Source organism: Gymnoscopelus braueri (assembly GCF_963280865.1).
Source record: "Gymnoscopelus braueri genome assembly, chromosome: 1".
Classification (NCBI taxonomy): Eukaryota; Metazoa; Chordata; class Actinopteri; order Myctophiformes; family Myctophidae; genus Gymnoscopelus; species Gymnoscopelus braueri.
In genome coordinates, this window is record NC_137603.1 from 66,071,895 (window position 1) to 66,098,067 (window position 26,173).

The 26,173-nt window shown below is 41.0% G+C and overlaps 2 protein-coding genes across 5 annotated transcripts in view; one reads left to right on the forward strand and one right to left on the reverse strand.

Annotated features, from left to right (window-relative positions):
- On the forward strand, positions 1-24,936 carry pex16 (peroxisomal biogenesis factor 16). Of its 2 annotated transcripts, XM_080429084.1 has the most exons (11): positions 1-254; positions 2,090-2,125; positions 2,522-2,598; positions 8,850-8,983; positions 9,880-9,980; positions 11,882-11,965; positions 13,139-13,279; positions 16,377-16,449; positions 17,588-17,707; positions 18,985-19,049; positions 22,570-24,936. In XM_080429084.1, the coding sequence occupies exons 1-11, from the start codon at positions 128-130 to the stop codon at positions 22,626-22,628; spliced, it is 1,017 nt and encodes a 338-aa protein (XP_080285210.1). In that variant the 5' UTR covers positions 1-127; the 3' UTR covers positions 22,629-24,936. The 2 variants fall into 2 exon arrangements, with proteins under 2 accessions (XP_080285210.1, XP_080285211.1); XM_080429085.1 differs by lacking the exon at positions 11,882-11,965.
- Positions 22,822-26,173, reverse strand: part of arfgap2 (ADP-ribosylation factor GTPase activating protein 2) — a 42,525-nt gene continuing 39,173 nt past the window's right edge. For all 3 annotated transcript variants that reach the window (XM_080429065.1, XM_080429064.1, XM_080429063.1), the window contains one exon: positions 22,822-26,034. The gene's annotated coding sequence lies outside the window, so the exon portion shown is untranslated. The remainder of the gene's footprint in view (positions 26,035-26,173) is intronic.

The window sequence follows — 26,173 nt, forward strand, 5'->3', positions numbered from 1 at the left end:
GTAAGCGTTGGTGGGCATAGATATGGTGGGGAGTCCCGCGATGCGCTGGAAACATTCTGAATGACAACTTTCACAAGTTATAAATCCTAATCCTAATCCTAATTCAAGTACTAAAAGTGAAGTTAAAATGGCCAAAGTGTACATGGACAAAGTGACTCGGCTGTATGAGCGCTACAGTGAGTTTGTTCGGAAGAACCCTGCAACCACGGCTCACCTAGAGAGCACTGTGCGTACCCTGTCCTACCTCATATCAGGTGAGTACTCTGTCCTGACTCCTACCTCATAGCAGGTGAGTAGCTCTGTCTACCTCATAGCAGGTGAGTAACTCTGTCCTACCTCATAATAGGTGAGTAGCTCTGTCCTACCTCATAGTGAGGATAAATTGGTTTCCTCTACAGAAACAGGTCCTGTTTTTCTTTTGCAGCAGAAAGACTATTATTCAATCTGTCATAATGTCTGTATTTGACTATGGGGATATACTGTATATGCACCTGGAGACTTGCATCCCCAAAAAACCAAACCAACGCGACTGCCGACTTAAACGCCTGTGGTATCTCTTCCACTGCCGACAACCCATATGTGGTATCTGAAAACCACAGACTTAAAGGTTCTATTGCACTTTTGTAGTTGCCAACAACGCCATATTGTAGATAGTTTGTTGCTCCAGAGATGAGTATGAATGGTTGTAGAATGAATTTGAGTCTTCACTAGTCAGTGAGGTTTCTTTCTTCCAGTTTATTCATTTCAGTATATATTTATAGTAGTGAGATCTAAAGAGGGTACATGTGGGTGTGTGAGCTTTCAAAGGTAAGACCCCACCCCCTGCCCAAGACATTTGCAACTTATCTGGGGCAGGAAGGGGGATGGAGACAGATGCATAGAACCTCTCTCTGTCTCCCAGGTAAACAACAAAGATAATGTTAATTGTAACCCCCACCCAGCTCAGACCAACAGGCACCTCTCTGAATACACTCTCCTGTCTGTACAGGCCAAAGTAGACTTGTGAAGTTAAATAATGCTAACAAATGTGTATGTTATGTTATGAAATCTCTGGAGCAACAAACTATCTACAATATGGCGTTGTTGGCAACTACAAAAGTGCAATAAAACCTTTAAGTCTGTGGTTTTCAGATACCACATATGGGTTGTCGGCAGTGGAAGAGATACCACACATGCTTCACTCTCGAGTCTCCACACTGAAGCCTCTTGAAACAGTCTACCACAGTGTCCTATGTTTTATTACTGGTGATGATTATCACACAGTATTTTACATGATAAAGTGGGTTGGCCATCTCTCGCAGTTCGTAGAGAGCAACATTGTATTTTATTTATTTATAAGGCCTTGTGTGGTAAGCTTCCTTTGTAATTTTAAAACCAAAGGTTACTGGACATTCAACACGTTCACACAAACACATTAATAAATACAATACATTTAGAAAAAATACTCTGTTACAAGCAAAAGGCCTGTGTTCAAAATGTTACTTGAGTAAAAGTACAAAAGTACTACATTTTTTGAAAAGCTTGTAGATCGGCTATTTTCAAACATTTTAGTCAACACGGTGCTCACACCGTGTTGTGAGCTTGTAGATCTGCTATTTTAAAATAGCCTATGTATAAAATAGGTCTAAAGTGGTTAAAGTATGTTTTATAATAATAGAACAATTTATATATTATATATATATTTTTTTCAAATAATTGTAGTGGAGTAAAAGTATAATATTTGCCGATGAGATGTAGTGGAGTAGAAGTAAAAGTACTGGAAATTGGAAATACTCCAGTAAAGTAAACATGCCTCAAAAGTGTACTTAAGTACAGTACTTGAGTAAATGTACTTAGTTACTTTACACCACTGGTCGTACCACGGTGTTCTGCCTGATATCAGGTGAGTTATACTACTGTGTAACCTGACTACTTCTTCTTGGCACTTGAGAGAACCGGTGTCTATTCCCCGTTTGACATTTTGAAAGGTCTAAGTCAGTCAAACCTTTTCGTGTCAAGGACCCCCAAAAAGATATATTTGGCTGCGGACCCCCATCTCAAAGTTTTTGTTCCAGAATGTAATGTTCAATAATGTAATGTTATTTTGCAGGTCGATTTGCAGACTCCCATGAGCTTTCTGAATTGGGTAAGAGTGTGTGTGTGTGTGTGTGTGTGTGTGTGTGTGTGTGTGTGTCTGTGTGTGTGCGTGTGCGCCTTGTCTTGTCTTGTCTAGTCTTGTCTTGTTTTTATTTATTTATTTATTTATACACAAATCTTCTCTTCTGGTGGTCCCTGGCACAAAATATTTTCAGATGGGGTCCCCCCAGCCAAATTCATGTCAATTTGGCGGGGGGTCCTTGACATGAAAGAACTAAATGCTATGTCAATGTGTAATAAACTCTCAGTACAGCTAAAAGATAGACGCATGTAATCAAGCAGTAGTAGAGAAATATCAGTATTCTGGTGGCTGTTTATTATTGGGCTCGTTTTGTGGGTTTAGGTTGTTTTGACTGAGTCCTTTTCCTCTTGCGTTGCTTTACAGTGTACTCTGCCTCCAACCTTCTCGTGCTGTTTAATGATGGCATTCTGCGCAAAAAGCTCAGATGCACCCTGGCTATGGTGAGTAAACATTGGCTTAACCTATTCAAACCGGGAAAGCATCTGTGTCATTTTACATTTGAGCTATATACAGTATATAGCACTGAAGTTCTCAACGTGGGGTCCGGGGACCTCCAGAGGTCCTTGGGGGGGCTTACAGGGGATCCCCAGCAAAAGTTTTTAATCGTGAACATTTGTGCAAATCTTTGGATATATATGTCTGTATGTATGTATACACATTTTGAACTCAAATCTCAAATTTGCTTTTGGGGGTCCCTGGAACAAAATATTTTGAGATAAGGGTCTGCTGTCCAATTCACACTTTTTTGGGGGTCCTTGACATTGAAAAAGTTTGAGCACCACAGTAGCAACATACTTTTTTCAGAAAACTGTTAGGATTTAGAAGATTATTTTTTAATCAGGTCTTAACGGTTAGGCCTGTCACAATAATTAATTACATAATCGCGTAATCGCAATTGTTTTTCATAATCGTCATAATCGTTTCCATGTTTAAAATGTTTTAAAAAATTGTGGAAATTGCACATCTACGCGTTGTAGATGGGCTATTTCCACTATTAATGTTTAGTATAAAGTTATTAAATATGTCAGTCATTTATTTGTGTATTTAGGTTATTTGTAGTCTGGGAGGCTTCGGCTCAAAGCCTGGACAGCAGGGGCGAGTCCACTGCGTTCTGATTCAAATCAACAGCCAATGAAGAAAAGGGGGCGGGATCCACATGCAGTGGGTGTTACATGTAAATAGGAGCGACTGGAAGCAATTTCCCCTTGAGAAATTGCGGCCGCCATTGTTGTGTACTGCTGATTGCCTCTAGTCGGACTTCTTAGACGAGTTGCACAGCTCTCAGACTGGTAAGAGGCGTGTCCGCTCAGATTCTGAGCGTAAGTTACGTCCCGCCCACGAATACAGGGGTTTTGGCCCAGAAGTTCCTCGCCCCTCCCGTTTGTATGCGAGAGCTGGCGAAAACTTCTGGGAACTCAGATTAAGTTATTTGTCATATCTCCCCTGTGCAACTTCAAAGCCTAGGCTAAAAGCGAAACCGAAATGTAATTTGTATTCATATGTTCCAATGTTCAGCAACGGATGACAGCCCTAGTGACGCCTTGTCCGTTTGAAAATCGCTGGCACTATTGACAATTAAGTATATATTTACTTGGCACTGAATAAGTTAAAGCGAGACACCTGGCCCCCAAGCCTGCCCTTCACCGAAGCAAAGCAGAATGGTAGACTTCACCGTGAAACCTAGTCATTGTGATGACCGGTGGGCAGAAAAGATCACTGATTTGGCAGCCAAGATGATAGATGAAGATATTATGCCTACTATTAGCGTTGTCGAGGGGAAAGGCTTCCGTGAGCTGATGGGCCTCATTAGTTATAGGCTGCTGTATAATAAAATTATACCCATATTATGAGGAGCCTATTCACATTAACATTCTAAGAGAGCTGTCTGGTGCTTATGGACAGCTGTCTTGGAGCTTATCATCTCGTGGTTGACAGCGCAGCAGCAGCAGAACACACTCTGCCATGTCCCTCTAGTTTATATATTTTTTTATTTATTTCCACTAACAGCGCAAGCTTTCCAGGTGTTTATTTATTTATTGTGTGTTCACTGTGTAGCCTGTGGTTGTTTTAATAAACGAGACGAACGATTCTCTAAAGATGATTAGAGACGGCTTTCAGTAAGGTTTCCTTGCGTACATTATTGATTGTCAGTGGCTGGCAGCGCGTGTGTGCATCTAATCACAAAACCCGACGCTTGATCAACAGCAAAATATAGATTAATACATTTGACAAAATACAGCGAAATCCCAAAATGATTAGTCTTAATATCTAGTAAGCAATAGAAATTAACTGCAAACAAATTCAAAGTTATAGGCTATCAATGTCACACAAAACAAATGGAAGAAATAAATAATCATTTTGCAAATAACATCCATGTTCTGTTTGTTTGTCAACAATTATCTAAATGGAAAGTTTATTTCAGCAACTAGAATGTGACAGTTTGACATAGTTTGAGCTGTTTTTGCTGAAGCACAGTCCTCGTTTAAGTTCATTGCCTTCACCTGTTGTTCTGCTGTGTGCAACAGGGCATATCTCCGCCAGGCCAGGTTTACCTACCCAGGCCGTGAAATGCTGTCATAGTAGCAAATATTGAGACCAATAAAAATTAGTACAAATATTGGTCATTTGCCAATACATTATTATATTATAAATGGGTTATATTACACAGATAGATATACTATTCTTGTACTATATGTCACGGGGCAACCCGTGCCCTATATACACATACACACATCTGACTGCATTTGAAAGTTATGCAAGGACTAATGGTTTTAAACTGGTGTATTGATAATGAAAGGTTCACTGATTGTTTGCTGGTTGTCTCTCCTACACTGCTGGTGGCAATCCCCTTGATTGGGAAGGTGCCAAGTGCTGTGGAGGAGAGGGGTGTTTCATATGCTTTAGGAGTATTGTGTTTATTTAAACTATCATTGAGTCTTTACCCAAGTTATGTTTGTTTAATTGTAACGCATCATTAGGAATGTTTAGGTTACTTTTATACTGTGGCACTGGGAAAGCTCTGGGAGTATTTATGGAAGTATTTGGAATTGTTGCTAATTGGTTCTGTGTCCTGTGGTAGGATCCACTCCCTATTTAAAGGAGGCTGCAGGGACAGACAGTTAGTTAGCTATGGGCAGAAACACAAGTAACATCCCTGAGGGAGAGCTACAGGTCCTTGTGTGATCAAGGTTTAGCCTGAAGAGAGCTTTTATCCAGTTGGGTCTTGTTTATACGTGTTTGCCTTAAGTGCTTATTTATTGTTCTCATTGCTTTATTTTGGACTTTTAGGCCAGTATTATTGTTGCTAATGTATATATTCTTGCACTGGAGTTCGATGGAGGAGTTGGGCGAAATAAAAACACCCAAAATGCATCTCTGACTGTCTTTGGAGCCTTGGCCGTTCGAGCCTTTTCACATGTGGTGTCAGAAGTAAAGAAAAGACAATCCAGAATGCCTTCCAAAAACCATCACCAGCAGCAGCGAGCCACGTCCTTGAAGGAAGAGGGTGCCACAGGGGGAGCCATCGAGGAAGGTTTCCAGCCCAAGGTGGACACAACCACTTCCAGAGAGGCGGGTTTGGCCACGAGGAAGTTTGAGAAGGAGTGGAACGAACAGATGTTCAAAGTTCTCAACCACCAGATCACACGGCTCCAGTGGACAGTGAGGCAACCAGGGCGCAGCCAAGTGCGCATGCTGGTGCTGCTGAGCCTGTCGGTGGCAGCGACGGGTCGGCGGCGGCAGCAGAAACGGCGGCAGCACCGGTGCCACTGGGAGAACCAAAGTGGGTGGGTGGAAGAACATGAGCACACATTCGCCATTTGGGTCCTTTCCATTATGGGGGAATGGGTCAGTGAACTGTGGAGTGGACTTCCCTTTCCAAAACGCCATAAAGGGCGTCTTCAGAAGGGGGGGGAAATGTCACGGGGCAACCCGTGCCCTATATACACATACACACATCTGACTGCATTTGAAAGTTATGCAAGGACTAATGGTTTTAAACTGGTGTATTGATAATGAAAGGTTCACTGATTGTTTGCTGGTTGTCTCTCCTACACTGCTGGTGGCAATCCCCTTGATTGGGAAGGTGCCAAGTGCTGTGGAGGAGAGGGGTGTTTCATATGCTTTAGGAGTATTGTGTTTATTTAAACTATCATTGAGTCTTTACCCAAGTTATGTTTGTTTAATTGTAACGCATCATTAGGAATGTTTAGGTTACTTTTATACTGTGGCACTGGGAAAGCTCTGGGAGTATTTATGGAAGTATTTGGAATTGTTGCTAATTGGTTCTGTGTCCTGTGGTAGGATCCACTCCCTATTTAAAGGAGGCTGCAGGGACAGACAGTTAGTTAGCTATGGGCAGAAACACAAGTAACATCCCTGAGGGAGAGCTACAGGTCCTTGTGTGATCAAGGTTTAGCCTGAAGAGAGCTTTTATCCAGTTGGGTCTTGTTTATACGTGTTTGCCTTAAGTGCTTATTTATTGTTCTCATTGCTTTATTTTGGACTTTTAGGCCAGTATTATTGTTGCTAATGTATATATTCTTGCACTGGAGTTCGATGGAGGAGTTGGGCGAAATAAAAACACCCAAAATGCATCTCTGACTGTCTTTGGAGCCTTGGCCGTTCGAGCCTTTTCACACTATATTAAAATAAAATCATCATTAACCTTCAAATTAAATTCATTATGTCCGTGGACTTAAAAAAAAAAAAACTGGCATTTGGCCTTTGTGCCCTAAAAAATTACAACACCAAAGGCCAAGTGGCCTTGCCCCTAAAATGATGAAATTCCAGGCCTGGTCACAATGCGTCGCCATGGGACGCATTGTGAGCTTGTAGATCAGCTTTTAAAAAAAATATATATATAACTACTGTAGCCTGTTATTATGACGTTTACATATTTTAAAACTGAAGATGCAAACGCATATTGAATGACAGTGTGTTTAAATTGAATGTCTCACCAGTGTTTGAAACACTGATTCATTGCTGGGGGTGTGAGACTTAGTCATGGATAGGTCAATAGCTTTACCATTCACATGTAATTCAGTCATTAAAGTAGCACATATCGATGTGCTATGTAATGGTGGTTCCTTGTCATTAAAGGGGAGTAGTTTTCATTGTTCTGTCTGTAAGGAACATTAATGTGTAATGATGATAATGGCTCATTTGTCAATTTGGTCATTGTTGTTTGGTCTAGGTTTACCATTGAGATGTAATTAATTCAGTAAAAATAACTAAATAGCTTATTGCTCTGCCATTCATTAACTCATTCCCTGCCTAGAACGACTAAAACGACTTTGAAAAGTTCTGGCAGTGAATGAGTTAAAAGATGCAAATAATTTTTTAAATGTCAAAATAAAAACTAATAACAGGCACGATAACAGGCCAATGTGAAAAGGGTGGCATTTCTTCCTCTGCCTAGTGGGAATGTGTGTGGAAATTTTCACGGAAATCGCACGCTGCGTTCATGATTTGAGGCATTTTGTTCCAAACTGACCTATCCTGCAAACTTTGGAAGCTAATGTTAGCCAATTAGGATGCAATATGAAATATCGGACACATCCGTCTTGATCACATGACTATAGAGATACTGTGTACTGATTTGCGTGATTTTTGGACAGAATCTGAAGGAGTAATAGCAACAAATTTGTTTTACAAAAGTCAGCTTCCTGGTGGCGCTCTAAAAGGCAGATGTGAAAAATGCAGGGCAAAGGTTTTTCCTTGGCCTCTAGTAGGGAGTTTGCAAAGTTATAGGTAAAAACGTGAATCGGCCTGTCAGCGTCACCATGAGGCTGATTTGAACATTTTCTATCAAATAAGAAAAAAATATTAATAATTCTGGTCTCAGTCTCGACTCTGTCTCGCCTCCGGTCGGTCTCGACTCGGTCTCGCCTCCCGTCGGTCTCGGTCTCGGTCTTGACTCGGACTCGACCCCCTCCCTGGCCTCTCGGTCTTGACTCGGACTCGCCCCCCCTCGGACTTGGTCTTGACTTATACTCCCTTTAGGTGGTCTCGACTACAACCCTACTGTGAACGTAGGTTGTACGATGTCTTTGATGTAAATCTGTTCTTTTTTTAGCAAGCAACACCGTTGTACTACGGAGAATAAAGCCTCAGTTATACTTAGATGCCACACATGTCGTGCACTGACACCAACGCGTTGTGAGCTTGGAGAGCAGCTATTTTCAGTGCAAGACAGCAGCGTGCAACCAAGTATAAATCAGGCATAAAGGATTTTGATTGATTTGATTTGGGCAAAAGAAATACGAGTAAACACACTATAACTTACACCCAAAGCGTAATAAAATACCAATACATTACATTACATAGCACGCAGCACGTCACATGAACTACAACATACAAAACACTGAAGACCACCTAAAATCCCTGCACAAATATCAAACCATAAAAACACAAATCTAAAGTGCATCACTAGCTTGTAGCTTATTCCATAACAGTATCTTTTTTATAGGACAGTTTAGATTGAGACTGCCTGACACACAGAGGTAGCTCATTCCAAAGAGAAATGTATAATATATATAAAAATAACTCTTGCCACAACCTTTGACTCTTGGTATCTCATATACCGTTTGGTTCGCCCCAGGTTTCATACTGATGTACAATCAACATAACATTACTCACAGTGGTAGTCAGGGGCATTACAATTGTACATGATCTTTTTATTTTGTTCCAGTCTCTCTCTCAGCAGAGGCTGCTCACATGGCTGTCAGTACTTGAGTACGTAGAGGTGTTCCTGGAGATGGGATCCACCAAGCTGTGGGGGGAGGCTGGACGCTGGCTGGTCATTGGACTCGTCCAAATGGCAAAGTATGGCTACCTTCCTCCATAAGGACATGCTCATGTTAACCCATTAAGACCGGGAAAACATGTCATTTAAAAATGTTAACCATTATCTTATACTTTGGCTATTCAAAAATCATACATAATCAACATTTTTGCAAATCTTTGAATATATATATATATATATATTTTTATGCATATCATTTTTTCTACAAAATTATATGTATTTGGCTGCGGACCCCCAGATTTGAGTTAAAAATGTTCGCTTTAAAAATATATATATATTCAAAGATTTGCAAAAAAATAGCAGATCTACAAGCTCATAGCGTGGCACCGAGTGCCGTGATATGAGCTTGTATATCTGCTATTTTTGAATAGCCAAAGAAATCTAAAATGACAGAGCGTCCCCGGATTGAATGGGTTCAATCCGGGGCACAATTATCGCTAACACACACACACACACACACACACACACACTCACACATACACATACACATACACACACACACCAGTGTTAATTTTGTTGACTAAAACTTTGACAGAAAATGTTCACAGACTACCTTTTTTCACTGACAAAATAAGCTATGATGACTAAAACTATGACTATGTTGACAATTTTGTCAACAACTAGAAACTCTCTAAACCAGACTGTTAGGGAGGGACTAGTGGACAAGAGATCCAGCAGAACTAACACCAGTCATTTTATGCTTGGCTGCGTGTGGGTGTCGCGCTCTGAAAAGCGACGCGTCGTGAGCTTGTAGATCGCCTGTTTTTGCCACACTGCTAAGGTCACACTGTGGGTGTGAGTGGGCAAGGGTCAAACTATTTCTTTCATTTCTTGTAGACCATGTACAAATATTACGTTTATTTTATTAATTTATTCATTTATTTAAAATACATTTTCTCTCCATATTCTTTCCTAGGGCAATTTTGCGCTTTGTTCTTCTTCTATGGTACAAATCTGGCATCCAAACGTCTCCTCCCATAATACCGCTTGACAGAGAGGCAGAGTTTTCTAATGGAGGTCAGTACTCATTAGAAGGAACACACCCAAAATATCAAACACCTCTGATATTACAAAACATACTTGCGTAACACTTTACTTAACACAATCACTGCCAGGTATTAATTAATTAATTCATCTGCTGCTGCCAGCGTTTTTTACATTATTTTGACGATCCACGGAGAGCCACGGATGTAAACAAAAGCTGTCTGGGGGGAGGGGCTCTCAGCTATCCACCGGAACAATCTTTTTTTTTTACGCTATCGTCCATTCTGTTGTAATCGACAGTTGAAATGGCTTGTTTTCACCAAAAAAAGAAGAAGTCCGAGCTAGATGTGTTTTTTTACATCTCATAACATAGGAGTGGACGGAACTGAATATTTTTGGGATGACGTCCCATCCGTCCATTCCTTCTCTTGCAGTCAAGGGATCATTCATAGGTTGCGTAAGAGATCTACATCAATGGCAGTGAATGTGTTAAAGGTCGGGTCTATAATGCATTATAATCACATTTATAATGCATTATAATGCACTTATAAAGCTTCATAATACGCTTATAGATGTTTATAATTATGCATAACAACATATAACAAGATTGTATGAAGTATTATAAGTGCTGGTCACAATGCATTATAAGCTCAATGGAATAGCACATAACCAACATACTTAGTTGGTTATAAAGTGTCTTTATACATAACAATTACAAAGTTTTAAGTGAGTAAAAGTTTTAAGTTAAGTGTTACCGCATACATTACTCACCTCACCATAGACTTCTGCAGTACCCACGGATACCCGATGGGTAAAAACTGGTAAAAATATATACTTTTATATATTTATGGGGATGGGTAATCGGGTATCCCTTACTCAAGGCACATTACGTACTTGAACACAAACAGACTAGTGCATGAGTTTATTTTGAAGGTTAAATAGAATTTATTTAACTTTTCTGTTTTCAGTCCCATGAGATAAACACGGTCAGTCGTTTGGCAATTGGGTTCCAATAACAAACTAAACTATTTTCCAGTTTTGGGAGGGTTCTTGAAACAATGATCTAGGGATGAGATAAATGTGATTGTATTTAGAGCCCAACCCATACTGGATTTTGAGGCCGATGCCAATATAAGGGGTAAAACAATTATGATATTGATAGATCCGACTGATATGCCCATATATGGAGATCTCTGTATCTGTCAGCCCTTATCTCTTTTATGCCCAAATATGGAGATCTCTGTCAGTCCTTATCCCTTTTATTCCCATACATGGAGATCCACAGATGTCATCAGTATATGCCCATATATGGGCGTGCCCCCTTTTGTGCCCATACTGTATAAGGAGCTGACTGATTTGTTTGTGCTTGATGCCATGACAACATGTTGAGGTTAGATATCACACTCCATGGTGACATGAGAGTGTCAGAGGCAAGCCCCCAGAACTACGGTAGAACAGTGAAGCGGCCAAGCCTGGTGGTCAAATCTGAGAATGCACTTAAATGCTACTGCGCGTGCAACGTCTCCGTTTTGTGCGCATGCTCACGACGCGTCACGACCCATGGATCCATTCCATTGGTTCATATTGGTTCCATATTGGTTCCTATTCTTACTTCCGGGTGCTTCAAAACACCATTGAGCACTTTAATAGAAATGAATAGCTGGGGGCGGGGCAACGCCCTCTAGATATATTATAACTCTATGGTCAGAGGTCCCTTAAGCCAAGTTTAATATATAGGATGAGGCGATCTAAGATGACCCTATGATATTTTCAATAGAAAAAATAACTATGTGACCCTCTTGGATGGCGGCCTCTATTGTCAGTTATGTCAGAATTTGGTTCTCTATATATAGGCCCAGTATTGGCCGACTGATATATTGGCTGGGCTCTGTTGTACTCCAGATAATGTGCTTTTTGTGCTCGTCCTGGTTTAGATGACAGCCATGAAGACGTGCAGAGTGAGCCATGCTTTGTGGGCCAGCGTTCTGGACGAGTCATGAGGCATCTAGGCACTGCTGGTGAGACGGCTTTCATACTGGAGCTCATACATATCTACTGTCATTGATAGAGACGGAGTTGAGATATCATTCATAATAATAACTCATGTTATTCATACACATCTACTGTCATTGATAGAGGCAGAGTTGAGACATCATTCATATTAATAATAACGCATATATTATTCATACACATCTACTGTCATTGATAGGTAGAGTTGTCGACAGTGTTGCCAGATTTTGCAAGAGAAACAAGCGGCCAGCCCAAAAGAAGCAATCAGTTTTACGATATGCATCAACAATAGTTGTGAGCTTGTAGTTCTGCTATATCCCAAAAGATCTTGAAAAAGTGATATAAAGTATAAAGTGAACACAAATCTTGTACTGAGGTCCCTCCCTGGCACAAAATATGTTCAGGTGTGGGTCTGCACGGACCATTCCATATTAATTTGGGGGTCCTTGACATCACAAATGTTTGAAAAATACTGATTTAAACAACATTAGGAAGGTAGCCCAAATAAGCAACTACACTATAGAAACAAGCCCACTGGGGTAACTACACTGGTTGTCGGTCTACTGGTGTAGTTTCATGACTGTTTTGCCAAAACCTATGTCATGATGCTATGTGTTGAATCATGTGTGTTTATGGTTTAACCCGATTCTACAAATGCCTTCTAAATCAGTAGTTCTCAAACTTCTTTGTGCCAAGGACCCCCAAAATGACATGTATTTGGCATTTATATGACTTGTATATGACCCCCCAGAAGAGAAGATTTGTTTCAAGATTTCTTTTTTTTTTTAAGTTAAAGAATAGACGCTCTGTGAGCTTGTTGAACCACCGTTCTAAACCACTGTTCTAAATCCTAAGAACAGAATCCTTCTGAAAAAACGTATGTTGCTAATGCTCAAATCTAAAATGACACTGATGCTTTCCCGGTTTTAACCCTTTAAGACCGAGAACGCATCCGTGTCATTTTAAGATTTATTTGGCTATTCAAAAATAATATACAAGATATACAAGCTCATGCCGCGCAATGAGCTTGTATATCACATTTTCATGATTTTCATGATTTTTCGAAAATAGCAGATCTACAAGCTAGTGCCGCGCTATGAGCTTGTAGATCTGCTATTTTTGAATAGCCAGATAAATCTAAAAATGACACAGATTCTTTCCTGGTTTTAATGGGTTAACAGGCTCCACACTGCAGGCCAGACTGTGGGCAGCACCCAGTCAGGACAGCAGCGTCAAAGAGGAGCTCAACAGAACAGCCACAGATCTGGGCCTCTGCGAGACCATAGCTGAGTCCGTATACATTGGACGACCGCTTGCACACTGTATCCTTCACATAAGAGTCAACAGAGTTACTACAGGCCAAATGATAGGATTTTTTTTTTTTTACATTAGCTAGCCACTAGCATCTGTATTCTGAGGGAAACATTAGCTGAAAAATAACCAATGATCGGCAATTTTTCCGGCAAAGAGGTTTGGTGTAGATGGGGGGAAAAACAGAGCCAAAGGTGAAGAGGTTAAAGGTTAAGAGGTTAAATGTCTGAAAATTCATCCAGGCATTAATGTTACTAACATGGATCAACCTTATTGGTAGATAATGTGTAAACAAAACATCAATTTACACAGCACTGATGATAGTTCTGTCAAGTCAGTCTATGAAGCTATTTATGAAAAAGTTTAATCTGCAACTTAATTTTATACAACATGTAGGGGGGAAGGGTCCCTCCCTGCTTCATCTCTCTCTCAGCTAAGGGGTCCTTGGCCTGCAAAACATTGAAGACCCCCGATATAACGTATACTGCTCTGGTGGAAGATCAGTTTGTTCTTCTTGTTTGTTGTAGTATTGTCTCTTTTTTTTTCTTTTTTCTGTAATATAATTTGAAAAGTGAAACTTGGGCTACTTTTGGACAATTTACTTCATCAATGCGGCGTGGCATGGAGGTAATCAGCCTGTGGCACTGCTGAGGTGTTAAGGCCCACGCATGCTACCAAATGAGGTGGTCACCCTATCACCTTTTAGGTGATAGAGAGAGCGCTCTCTATGATAGAGAGATCTCTCTCTATCACCACCGCGGTGATAAGGTGACCACCGAAAATGGTAGCATGCGCCCCCCTTTATGGAAGCCAGTTTTGCCTAGATGGCAGCCTTCAGCTGATCTGTATTCTGAGTCTGGTGTCTCCCATCTTCCTCTTGACAATACAACATGGATTTTCTATGGGGTTCAGGTCAGGCCAGTTGGCAGGTCAATCAAGCACAGTAATGCCATGGTCAGTGCACCAGTTACTACTAGTTTTGTCACTGGGCATGTGCCAAGTGCTGCCCTTGTGGGTCCATTTGTACACTCTCAGAGTTATGCAGGATTGTGGCCTCATGCATGCCAAACTGAGGGTGCTTGAAATTTAAAGAAACGTTTTATGGCTTCCATATCTGTCCAGAAATATGCATGGTAGTTTCAAGAGCTAATATACTAATGTCAGTGCAACTGCTCCTCTCTGAGAACTGTTGACCCTAAATCTAATCTATAAATACAGCACTCTGTCTTGCACTTGAGAGGTTTCCAGCCAGGGGGTCAGGGAAGTTCGCACACTGTAGCTCCCATAGAACATGTATGTAGTAGTACAAACAATGTTTCGACCACTGTGGGTCTTCATCAGGTCAGGAGACCTGATGAAGACCGGTGGATTCCTATGGGCTGGCCTGGATACAGCTCAACACTCAACTTCAAGGACCCACAAATTAATATGTATTTGGCCACAGACCCCTATCTGAAAAGGTTTTGTGCAAGGGACCCCCAGAAGAGAAGATTTAAAAAAATATATTGAAGAATTTTTCAAAATATTTCAAAAATAGCAGATGTAAAAGCTTGCAGCGTGGCACGAAGTGAAGCGCTGTGAGCTTGTAGATCTGCTATTTTTGAATAGCTAACATATAAATGGATAAAGTGGTTAAAATGATTGTGACGCTATATTAACCATTTTTGCTGGGGACCTCCTGGAACCCCCCAAGGACCCCCGGGGGTCCCCGGACCCCACTTCCAGAACCAATACTCTATAGATCAGTGGTTCTCAAACCTTTTTGGCTCAGGTCACCCCTGAAAATAACTTTTTCATCCACGGCACCCCTGAATTACATTGTTACTTTATAGCATCTTACATTTATGTCATATTATGACACGTAAATATATAAATCTTTCCCCCTAAGATACAGTATGGCGCGAGGAAAACTTGTCTCCATTTGGACAGATTGAAAATAGCTTTCTACTTGGCATTTAACCTGTTGAACCCCAGCATCTCATTCTGGCCGGGAACATTTGCTAAAAATGGCCGATTGTGAGCTTGTAGAACGGCTATTTTTGACAAAGAGATTTGGTGTAGATCGAAAAAGAATGCACCAAGTGCAGTGCAACTCGGGTCCGTTTTACTAAGTGGTTAAACTGAAGTGATATTGATGAATTCCACGGCATCCGTGGACTGGCATCATGGCACCCTAACGCAGTGCTTCTCAACCTTTGAAGGCTGTGACCCCCCAAAACAATCATATATGAGCTGGGGACCTCCCACGCTGACAAGCACTTGAGGCATTACATTTAGTTTGACTCGGTTCCACAGATAAATATTGTGAAAATAGCTATTTTCACAAGTTTTGCCTCTTTCTTATATTATTTGACAGTTTGGCCAATATTTGACCAGTTTTTAACCCATTTAGGCCTGAGGCCAATTCTACAAAATGTCTTCTAAATCCTAACAGTTTTTTGAAAAAAACGTATGTTGCTACTTACGTGGTTCTCAAACTTTTTCATGTCAAGGACCCCCAAAATGATATGTGCCGCGGCCCCTCATCTCAAAATATTTTGTTCCAGGGACCCCCAGAAGCAAAGATTTGAGTTACAAATGTCTGCTGTAAAAATATATACATTCAAAGATTTGCACAAATTTTCACAATAAAAAAAAGTAGCAGATCCACAAGCTCATAGCTCAGTGCCGCGCTATGAGCTTGTATATCTGCTATTTTCGAATAGCCAAAGAAATCTAAAATGACACAGATGCGTTCCAGATCTTAAAGGGTTAATAGTGCTGTTGGTTGATTACTTTTGATATAGTAATGTTATTTCTTTCTTTCTTAGTTTTTTAAGGTATTATAAAGGTCTTAAAAGTCCTAAATTGTCATTTCGCTGTCATCTGGGGACTCCCCAAAATCATGTGGGGACCCCCCTGGGGGTCCCGACCCTCAGATTGAGAACCACTGCCATAAGGTGCCACAGCACTCACTTTTGGAAACCCTGCTACAGATTACACAAAGGTGTTGTGTGCTCTCATACTTGGCAAAACTTATGTTATGCGTTTCCCTCTGCTACAGTACTTTTCTTTTGCTCTAGTCCAGATGTCTTCAGTATTTTCACTAAATGTAAAGTGTAAATGCAGTACTGTGTCTGGCACTTTGTGGAAAACGCTCATGGAAGCCTTGGCTGGTCTCTGGTGTAATGGACCTTTCCAGGTAAAGCATCCATTTCATGTTATTCTCATTATATTACTTTATCACTAGAATAATGAAGGGAAAAAAGGAAATAATAATTGGATCTAAAGCCTTTACAAAACTCTGCTTTATTAGAAATTGCATTATTTAAAAGACCACGTTGTCCATTTTTAGCCTGAATCCTTTTATTCTTGTTGTGAAGAATGTTGTTAAAATGGGATGTAAAACACGGTTGTTTTACGTTGACTGGTAGAATGTATCTAGCACTCACTTACAGAAAGTGGTGGAAGCAGTAATCCGATTTTTTACTTTACTTAACGGTAGCAATACCACAATATTATAGAAATACTCTAGTAGTAATAGGCCTATATATTTTTTTTTTTCGTGGAGTATAAGTAAAAAATGATTGGTATCAAAATATACTTACAGTACCAAAGTAAAATGACTAAAATCTTTCAAAAGCTGTCCAACACGGCACGCTCCCCTTGGGGAGGTTGTATCTATCACTTCCCCTCCTGCTAAACCTCCCTACAACCTCCATGTGGAGTTGTGAGTGGTTGTCCATGATAGTCCAACACTGCCCTCTAGCGGTCAGAACAGTATACTTTTTATAGGCTCACTTCATTTCATCTTTAGGGTTCTCACCATCATGAAATTGTACTTGGCGATTAATTGTCATACAAATACTGCGATTAACGATTGTGCTTTTTGGCATTGCACATTGAAACGTATAAATATAAATAAATTACATTTCTGTGGCTTTTTAGGCTTCGTAAGCACAAATTCCGCAGGGTGGATATGACAAATAAATTAAATGTACAAAGAAATGACTTGAAATATTTAATAACTTATTACTGTAAAAAAAATGCCGATCAAAAGCATACGACGCATTGCAGGCTTGTAGATCTGCAATTTCCACTATTTATTTTGAACATCTTTGAAAATGTATGAAAATCTTTCATGGAGAAGATTATGACGATTTAGCAAAAATTATTGTGATTATCGCAAATAATTGTGACAGGCCTAATCCTCTTATTTTAACACAAGTTTCTCTCTACATACCCACAACCAAAGGTGACAGTTTTATAAAGAAAAGAAGCGTGGAGATGGTGAGCTGCTGTAGGGGACCTTGACTTCTTAATGCTTTGTTTTGTTCCAGTTTTGCTTTGCTCAGTGAAACCAAATTCCTCAACCGCTGGGAACGCAGTGAGATGAGGAGGAGAACCTTCCTGCTGCTGTATTACCTCCTACGCTCCCCTTTCTACGACAGATACTCTGAGTAAGATAATCTTGACTGTTTCTATCCCAGTTATTGTTTAAGCAGCACTCTGCAGTTTGGGGTGTCAGTGGCCACTTTGGACACAAAAAACAGTTTTTGACTTCATTACCCAAGAGTCTCTGAAGCATGTCCAGCGAGGACACGCTGTGATTGGTCAGTCTTCGCTTTGACTGGCAGTTTTGCCTTGGTGCCTTGGCAAATGCCAAGATGAAACTCATTGTCTCCCCTATACATAGTAACGCAGTCAAGCCCCTAGGAGGGACCCCTGAGTCTATACGTTTATGGAAGGATGATTGTTATTGCTTAAACGTGTAACTTTATAATTTTGTGGGACATAGTGCTGCTTTAAGCAGATTCAGGCAGATTCAAATCAGTGGTTCTCAAAAGTTTTCATGTCAAGGAAGGTGGCGCAGTAATAATTGTCTTTAAATGTCAAGGAGCCCCAATTTAATATGTATTTTGGCCACGGTCCCCCCATCTGAAAATATTTTGTGCCAGGGACCCCAAGATTTGTGTTAAAATGTTTTTTAAATGGGGCACGGTGGCGCAGTCGGTAGCGCTGTCGCCTCACAGCTAGAAGGTCCTGGGTTCGATTCCCGCCGGGGGCGCTGGGGGGGCGTGTCTTCTCCTCTGCGTCACCAGCGCCCATACCCTAGGTACCCTGGGGTTGGCGATGTGGTGTGGAGTTTGCATGTTCTCCCCGTGTCTCCTAGGGTAGTTAATACCCTCACAAAAACATGTAGTAATGCTGGTCACTATACTGCCTCCCCCTGGTCAGCCGGGGCGCCTGATGGAGGGGAAGGGAACTGGTTGGAATAACGTGTTCCTTCCACGCGCTACGTCCAACCAGGGAAACTCCCCCTGTCAAGTGACAAGAAGGTCAGTTGGCTCTCATGCATTGAAGGAGGCATGAGCTCGGCCCTGGCCTCCCTAGGCTGGGGGGGGGAGTGTAGTGCCCAGGATCACTTAGCAAATTGGCACCGGGTGAAAAAAGGGTTACAAAATCGAGGGATAAAAATTATAAAGAGAAAAAAAAAAGTTTTTAAAATGTTTCAAAGTATTACATTTTTTCCCAAGATTCTTTTGAAAATAGCCGATGTGAGCGACGTGCACCGTGAGCTTGTACACACACACACACGTACGTACACACACACACACACACACACACACACACACACACACACACACACACACACACACACACACACACACACACACACACACACACACACACACACACACACATACTTTTTTATTCGTTTTTGTTTTTTATCCAGGACAAAGATCCTTTTCCTGCTCAGACTGCTGGCTGACCATGTACCAGGCGTAGGACTGGTGGCACGTAAGTAATAATCACTTCTATCATAAGTATACATGCAGTAATGGAAAGTAATTAAGTACATTTACTCAAGTACTGTACTTAAGTACAATTTTGAGGTACTTTTACTTTACTGGAGTATTTCCAATTTTCAATACTTGTACTTCTACATCCCAGAGGCAAATATTGTAGTTTTAACTCTACGACAATTATTTGAAAACTATAGTTACTAGTTAATTTTGATTATTATTACAAAACATACATTAACCACTTCAACCCTATATAAACTGCTCAAAAAAAGTTTGGAAACTTAACTTCGATCAATTATATCTCCACTTTAATAATACCAATTGGTATTGTGTTTTATATCATTTATCATCAAATAATGCGTAATCTGCGTAAAGGAACACCAGCTTCACTTGCCCTATTGCACGGGCCTTATCATGAAGGGACAAAGGTGGCATCTTTCCATGGGGGCAGTGTTGCTGCTTGGAGCATACACAAACTCAACAAAGTTGCAGAACCCATGTTCAGGTGCCAGTCACTCACCTGTGACTACTGGCACACACCTCTCAGCAGGTGTGTGCTGGCAGGTTGCTCAAAACAAGAGCGATTACCAACAGAAGCATATTGGGTGATTTTGGCAATTGTTTTGGAGGAGCGACCCATACGTTTTGCTGTGTTGCTCATTCCACGAATGCCCAGTCCTTACAAAAATCTTTGTAAAGGTGATTAATCAACACCGAGACATGGCCATCACCATTGATAATGCTGTGGTGACCTCAACTCGGACTGCGAAGAATCTGGGTGTGACCCTGGACGATCAACTGTCGTTCTCGGCAAACATTGCATCAGTGACAAGGTCCTGCAGATTCCTCCTCTACAACATCAGGAGGATTCGCCCCTTCCTCACGGAGAAGGCAGCCCAGGTGCTCATCCAGGCTCTTGTCATCTCCCGCCTGGACTACTGCAACTCCCTCCTTGCTGGTGCTCCGGCATCTGCCATCAGACCTCTGGAGCTTGTTCAGAAAGCTGCGGCTCGTCTGGTGTTCAACCGCCACAAGTTCTCCCACACAACTATCCTTCTCCGTTCTCTACACTGGCTCCCCGTAGCGGCTTGCATCCAGTTTAAAACCCTGGTGCTAGCCTATAGGGCAGTGAAAGGAACAGCTCCTTCTTACCTCCGGGCTATGGTCGATGCCTACACCCCTTCCCGACCACTTCGGTCTGCCACCTCGGGCGACTGATTGCCTCGTCACTCAAGGGTCCTTCTGGCCGGTCCACACGGTCACAACCCTTTTCTGTTCTGGCCCCACAGTGGTGGAATGAACTTCCCACTGATGTCAGGACAGCAGAGTCACTGCCCATCTTTCGCCGCAGGCTGAAAACCCACCTCTTCAGGAAACACTATCCATCCTCTCTGCCTGGCCTACTTGTTAACTAGTTGTACGAACGCTTGTGTTATTGCTGCACTGTTTTATTGGATCTTGTTTAGTCGATACACTTATTAGTTTAAGCTCCTGCTCATTTGATTTTGCTATTGTTGCCTCATCTGTTTAAGGAAAATAGGTAGCTGATATATTGCACTTTTACCTTAGCGTTAGGTATACTCTTGGTTGCTTGTTTTTGCAGAAAATGCACTTAATACTTCTGGTGATTAGTAGTTTTCGTTCCCTACCTATGTTGAATGCACTTATTGTCTCCGCCAGGCCGAAAGGCATGGCGAGAGAGTATGTTTTACCCTCCGTCCGTTTGTCTGTCCGTCCGTCCGTGTGTGTGTGTGTGTGTGTGTGTGTGTGTGTGTGTCCGTCTGTGAGCAGCTAATCTCCGCCACCGTTGGCTTGATCGCAGCGAAACTGTGCACACACACTCCCTGGATGCCAATTCCGAACTTCTGCCCCAAATTATTTACATGGGCCATTTATAGCGCCACCAGGTGGCCGATTTGTGCAAAACATATTTTTTGACAGTACTCCTACAGATTTTGTCCAAAAATCTCGCAAATCGGTACACAGTATCTCTATAGTCATTAAACGAAACGGGTCTTTCAGATTTTTCATATTCCATCTTGATTGGCTCAAAATGGCTTCCAAAGTTTGCAGGAGTGCTCCGTTTTCAACAAAATGCCTCAAATCATGAACACAGCATGCAATTTCCGTGAAACTTTGCACGGGCATTCCCACTATGCCGAGGAATAAATGCCACTTGAACATTTTCAAATCAGCCTCATGGTGGCGCTATAACAGGCCGATTCATGTTTTTACCTATAACTGCACCGATCTGTGTAAAACTTTGTATGCGCACTCCCTAGAGGTAAAGGAAAAACCTTTGCCCTGCATTTTTCACATCTGCCTTTTATAGCGCCACCAGGAGGCCGACTTATGTAAAACAATTTTTTTTATATTACTCCCAATTTTATCCAAATTTAACGCAAATCGGTACACATGATCTCTGTAGTCATGTGATCAAGACGGATGCGTTTGATTTTTCATATTCCATCCTCATTGGCTAAGATTGACATCTAAAGTTTGCTGTAGTGGCTTGTTTTGAACAAAATTCCGCAAATCATGAACGCACCGTCCGATTGCGGTCAAACTTTGCACGCACATTCACACTATGTTGGGAACTAATGCCACCCTTTTAACATTGGCCTGTTATAGCGCCACCAGCAGGTCTAATTTAGCAAAACATTTTTTTTGCACAAAATGCCTCAAATCATGAATGCAGTGTCCGATTGCCATGCAAGGCCCAAGAACAAATGGCACCCTTTAAACATTGGCCTATTATAGCGCCACCAGGAGGCCACAATAACCTACCTGACCTGGCGGAGACCTGTAGTTGTAAGTCGCTTTGGATAAAAGCGTCTGCTAAATGACTGTAATGTAATGTAATAAAACACAATACCAATTGGTATTAACTCTTTGACTGCCAGAGTATTTTCATAATATACTCACCCTGTGCCAGCGATTTTCGTGTTTTATAACCTTTTCAACCGGTCACAGAAACGTTATATCCATTATAATCCATCATCTCGCCGTTTGTATAAACACACACGATCCATCCACCAACTCTAAAGGGTTACATTTTCAGAGCCGGGCTGTGTGAGGTAGTTTTCACCAAGGCAACCAGGCTGCATGCACATATCCGGCGATAATGCTCGTATTTATTTTTTCCACCACTGTGCACCCATCATTAATGTGATTATCTGTAGCTGTGTTGCTTACATTACTGCGTGTACTATAAGGTCAGTGTTATGCCATGTTTTACCCTGCTGTAGTTTGTAACCTGAAGTGGAAAACATTTAGACTTGAGGTTGATTTTACAAATGTCTTTTAAATCCAGTTTACAGTGCTGCTCAACCCTTTTCATGTCAAGGACCCCCAAAATATGTATTTGGCCGTGGACCCCCATCTCAAAATATTTTGTTCCAGGGACCCCCAGAAGCAAAGATTTGAGTTAAAAACGTTCGCTTAAACAATTCTTTAACCGTTAAAGAATACTTGTGGCGTGTGTGTGACAGAGAGTTATTTTTTGTATGCTTCAGGGCCTCTGATGGACTACCTCCCTGTCTGGCAGAAGATCTACTTCTACAACTGGGGTTAAACATCTGCTGGACGGACCTGTTGTTGAAACATCTGGGATGTGAGCGGCTCCTGTCAGTTCTCTGCTGTGTCCACCGGTGTGGGGGGAGGGGGGCACACGCTGGCTTTGAACACAGGGGGCACAGTTCGGCACTTGTCACCGCCAGACATGTCACCGTTTCTTTCTTTTGGGGGGGGGGGGCAAAAATTACTGCGTTTCCAACAAGGACTGGCAAGTGGCAGACAATCCGTGATGTGGATACTGTAGAGTTGCTTCTGATGGATAATAAACCAGCTGATTCTGAACCCTTTTAATTTCAAGGACCCCCAGTTTGCATTAGACCACAGACAGACCTCCATCTGATACAACCCCCTATGTACACTGTAAAATTCTCAGTGTTTCATGTAGCCTGGGATCAATACCATTTTCGGTTTTCTGATCCGATCCGGACGGAGGGGAAATAATTTTACGTCATCAGGGGGCCGGAACCCACGACCGGAACCTCCGGCGCCGTGCACCTCCAAAATGATTCCCCTGGTTTAAAAATTGTTTAGTTTGGTATAATCGTTTTGTTTCTTTTGGTATTATAATCGTTTATGTCCATCTTTTATAACTCGTAGCACGACTCGTGAAATTGATTCGCATTATGTGGGGAACAAAAACAATGCGACGCAGACCGGAACCCAACTGATTTTTTTTTTTTTTACCGGATCACACAGCTCAGTTTTAGAATGAATTACCAGGCTTTCCTCCGTGGTGGAAAGCCTGGTGACGCAAGGTTAGTGTTCATGTACAGACTGGACCCCTAGTGGTCCCCAGGCCCTACTTTGAGAAACCGTGTAATAACGTGTTTATTAAGACATAAAAGAACACGATTGAGTTATTTTCTATTCTGATAATTTGAGTTTTTTTGTGTTGTGTTTTGGTACTGTAGATGGCAGCAAACATTTTTATTAATGCTAGAACATTGGCTTCTATTTCAGCATGATAACTTTCCAGGAAGAAAACGGCTGTAGTTTCTATTAGCTTGGAATCTCTGTCACTGGTAGCCAGATTTCTGAACTGTTCAGATCTCACCAATGAGACACAGAGTGAGTAGACAGATATGGTGCCATCTTGTAATGAGTATTAGTGAGGACCAATTATAATTATCTCTGTCGGGTGGAAACCTTATACGTCCAGAACTGTTACTTTTCAGGATTCAAATTTAAAAATGGCAAAATCAGCAGATCGACAAGCATTACGGAAAAAAAACACACAAAAAGTTAGAATATGGAGATAAGAGGTTCTGCCCGACGACAGCAACGGTAATGCAAGGTTTGTGTCCGACAGCAGTCTAATAAAGCACCATGTTGAAATCTCGGACATGTACAGTTGCTGAACTAGCATGCTGGATTTTTAAATAAATTCCAGTTTTTGGGTGATGTGATCAGGACATTCAGAAAGAGGGAGAGAGGTAGACAATGAATGTACAGTACAGTATATGAGAGGGAGGGGGGAGAGAGGAATGCAGTACAACTGAGATGATGTACAACTGGTAATGTGATGCGCCGCTCTCTCATAACTAGCAAGACATAGAACTGCATAAATCACTATTATCATTAGGACATTAGGACATAAATTGTTCATAAATCACACTATCAACATGATTAATATGACACATTGGTAAAAAGGGTTGTGAGGTGGTCTGGGGTACATTTCATGTGTACTCGGGTACGGAAAACGAAAATGTCTAGCACATTAAACAATTCGGTTTTTTTATAAATACTTAACAAACTAGTTACTAATGCTCAATCATCTTGTTTTTATGTATTGCTATGTACAGCAATGGGTAAATGGGTAGGCACAATATGAAATGTGGTTTGTTCTTTTATTTTTTGTATTACTATATGTAATTGAAATAATCAAAAACTAACTAAACTAAAGCTGACCGCTGTGTGGGGCAATTGTACTGGGACATGGTTCAAAGCAATCATACCAAATGTGAAACTAGCCTATAGCTTCGAGGTTCCAGGGACCAGGACAACTGTCTCAGTATGAAAAACAGCAGAATAATGTAGCTATTTTTCTACACAACTTCACTCAACTGTCTTCAACCATTTGTCTAACAATGATCTATTTTTCTTTTCTCAATATGGTCCGTTTTCCTAAATTAGGTTTAATTTCACAAGAGCGTTTTCAAAATGGGCTGTGGATACATTCAGTTTTGCCAGCGGATGAGTTTGAGGGAGAACATTATTGAAGAAATGTGAAAGCTGTACTCATTCACTTTGTAGACTGCACTCAATATCGATATTTAAATGTTTGTGACCATTTTGTTTAAAACCAACACTGAATGTTTTGCTGTGAATTGTATTTTTAACATGTCACTTATATAAACAATGTATCTGCAAGCTGACACTAGCACAATTATGATAATCCTCATACGTTGCCAGGTCACACTTTTACATAATTCTGAGGCCCAAACTGACAATGAAGACCAGACAAGCATTGAGTTTCATTGTTTATTAACATACCCAATAAGTTTCTTTTTGTATCCTACAAATAAATAGTTGAATGTTCCCATTGTGTATCTTTGGGCAGGGCAGACTCAGCCAGGCAAAGTTAACATACAGGATCTAATTAAAAATGGGAAACTTTAATATATTCTAGATTCATTGCACATAAAGTGAAATATCTCAAACCTTTGTTTTAATCTTGATTACAGTACATAGGCGTATATGACGTTTTCCACAATATTCAATTTTATTTTAGATGATCCTGTACAGCAGTGTTGAACATGAGGTTACCATACCATTAATCCAGTGGTTCTCGAACTTACTTTCAAGGACCCTCATAACTCGTGTACAAATGAGCTAAATGGACCATGGTCTTTCACTTTGAGAAGCACTATATCAATCTACTGTGCCAGTCTGTTCACTGAATAGTCGAGTGTCAATTCTGCCTGGAATGCAACAGAAAAGGGCCTTTTTTTGTGTGTGCTTAATGAGCTAACTCAATAGAAAAATAAATCCATGTCTGCTTTTGCATCAACTCTAGACAATATCCTCGACCTTTGGCAGAAACCTTGTATGTCAATTTTTCAACTTTAATAACCAAATAGTTGTGAGCTATTTTTGCAAAAGTGAAAGTGGTAGGTGTGTCTGGGGGGGTTTATAAATATTGAACCAATGAAAAGTATTAACAAGAGCTTGTGACTAAATAACTACATTGGAACACAGGTTCTTTCCATTTCCTGAAAACTGTTTTGGACATGCAAGGTTTCCACTCGACAATGACGATACGCATCTGCCTTTAGAGAGTTGAATTAAGACGGCGGTTTTCAATCAGTCCTCACTTGATCCTCATCTACGGAGAACAATTTTAAACTTGAATTCAACATCTGTTAAGCATTGTCTGGGTAAGATGGACAGGATACATCAAAGTTCTTGTTAAAGGAGTAGTTCACCCCCAAAATAACTTTTTTTCTATTGATTACTGACCATCTGGAGCCTTGAATTCATAGATATTTTTTTGTTTTTGTCACATTCCTAAGCCAATAATTTGATTATAATAAATGTGTCCCC

Coding starts and splice junctions, on each gene's coding strand:
- pex16 (XM_080429084.1), top strand. CDS start 128: ATGGCCAAAGTGTACATGGACAAAGTGACTCGGCTGTATGAGCGCTAC. Junction 2,599..8,849: donor TCAGATGCACCCTGGCTATG/GTGAGTAAACAT, acceptor ATTTTGTTCCAG/TCTCTCTCTCAGCAGAGGCT. Junction 17,708..18,984: donor TTCTACGACAGATACTCTGA/GTAAGATAATCT, acceptor TTTTTTATCCAG/GACAAAGATCCTTTTCCTGC.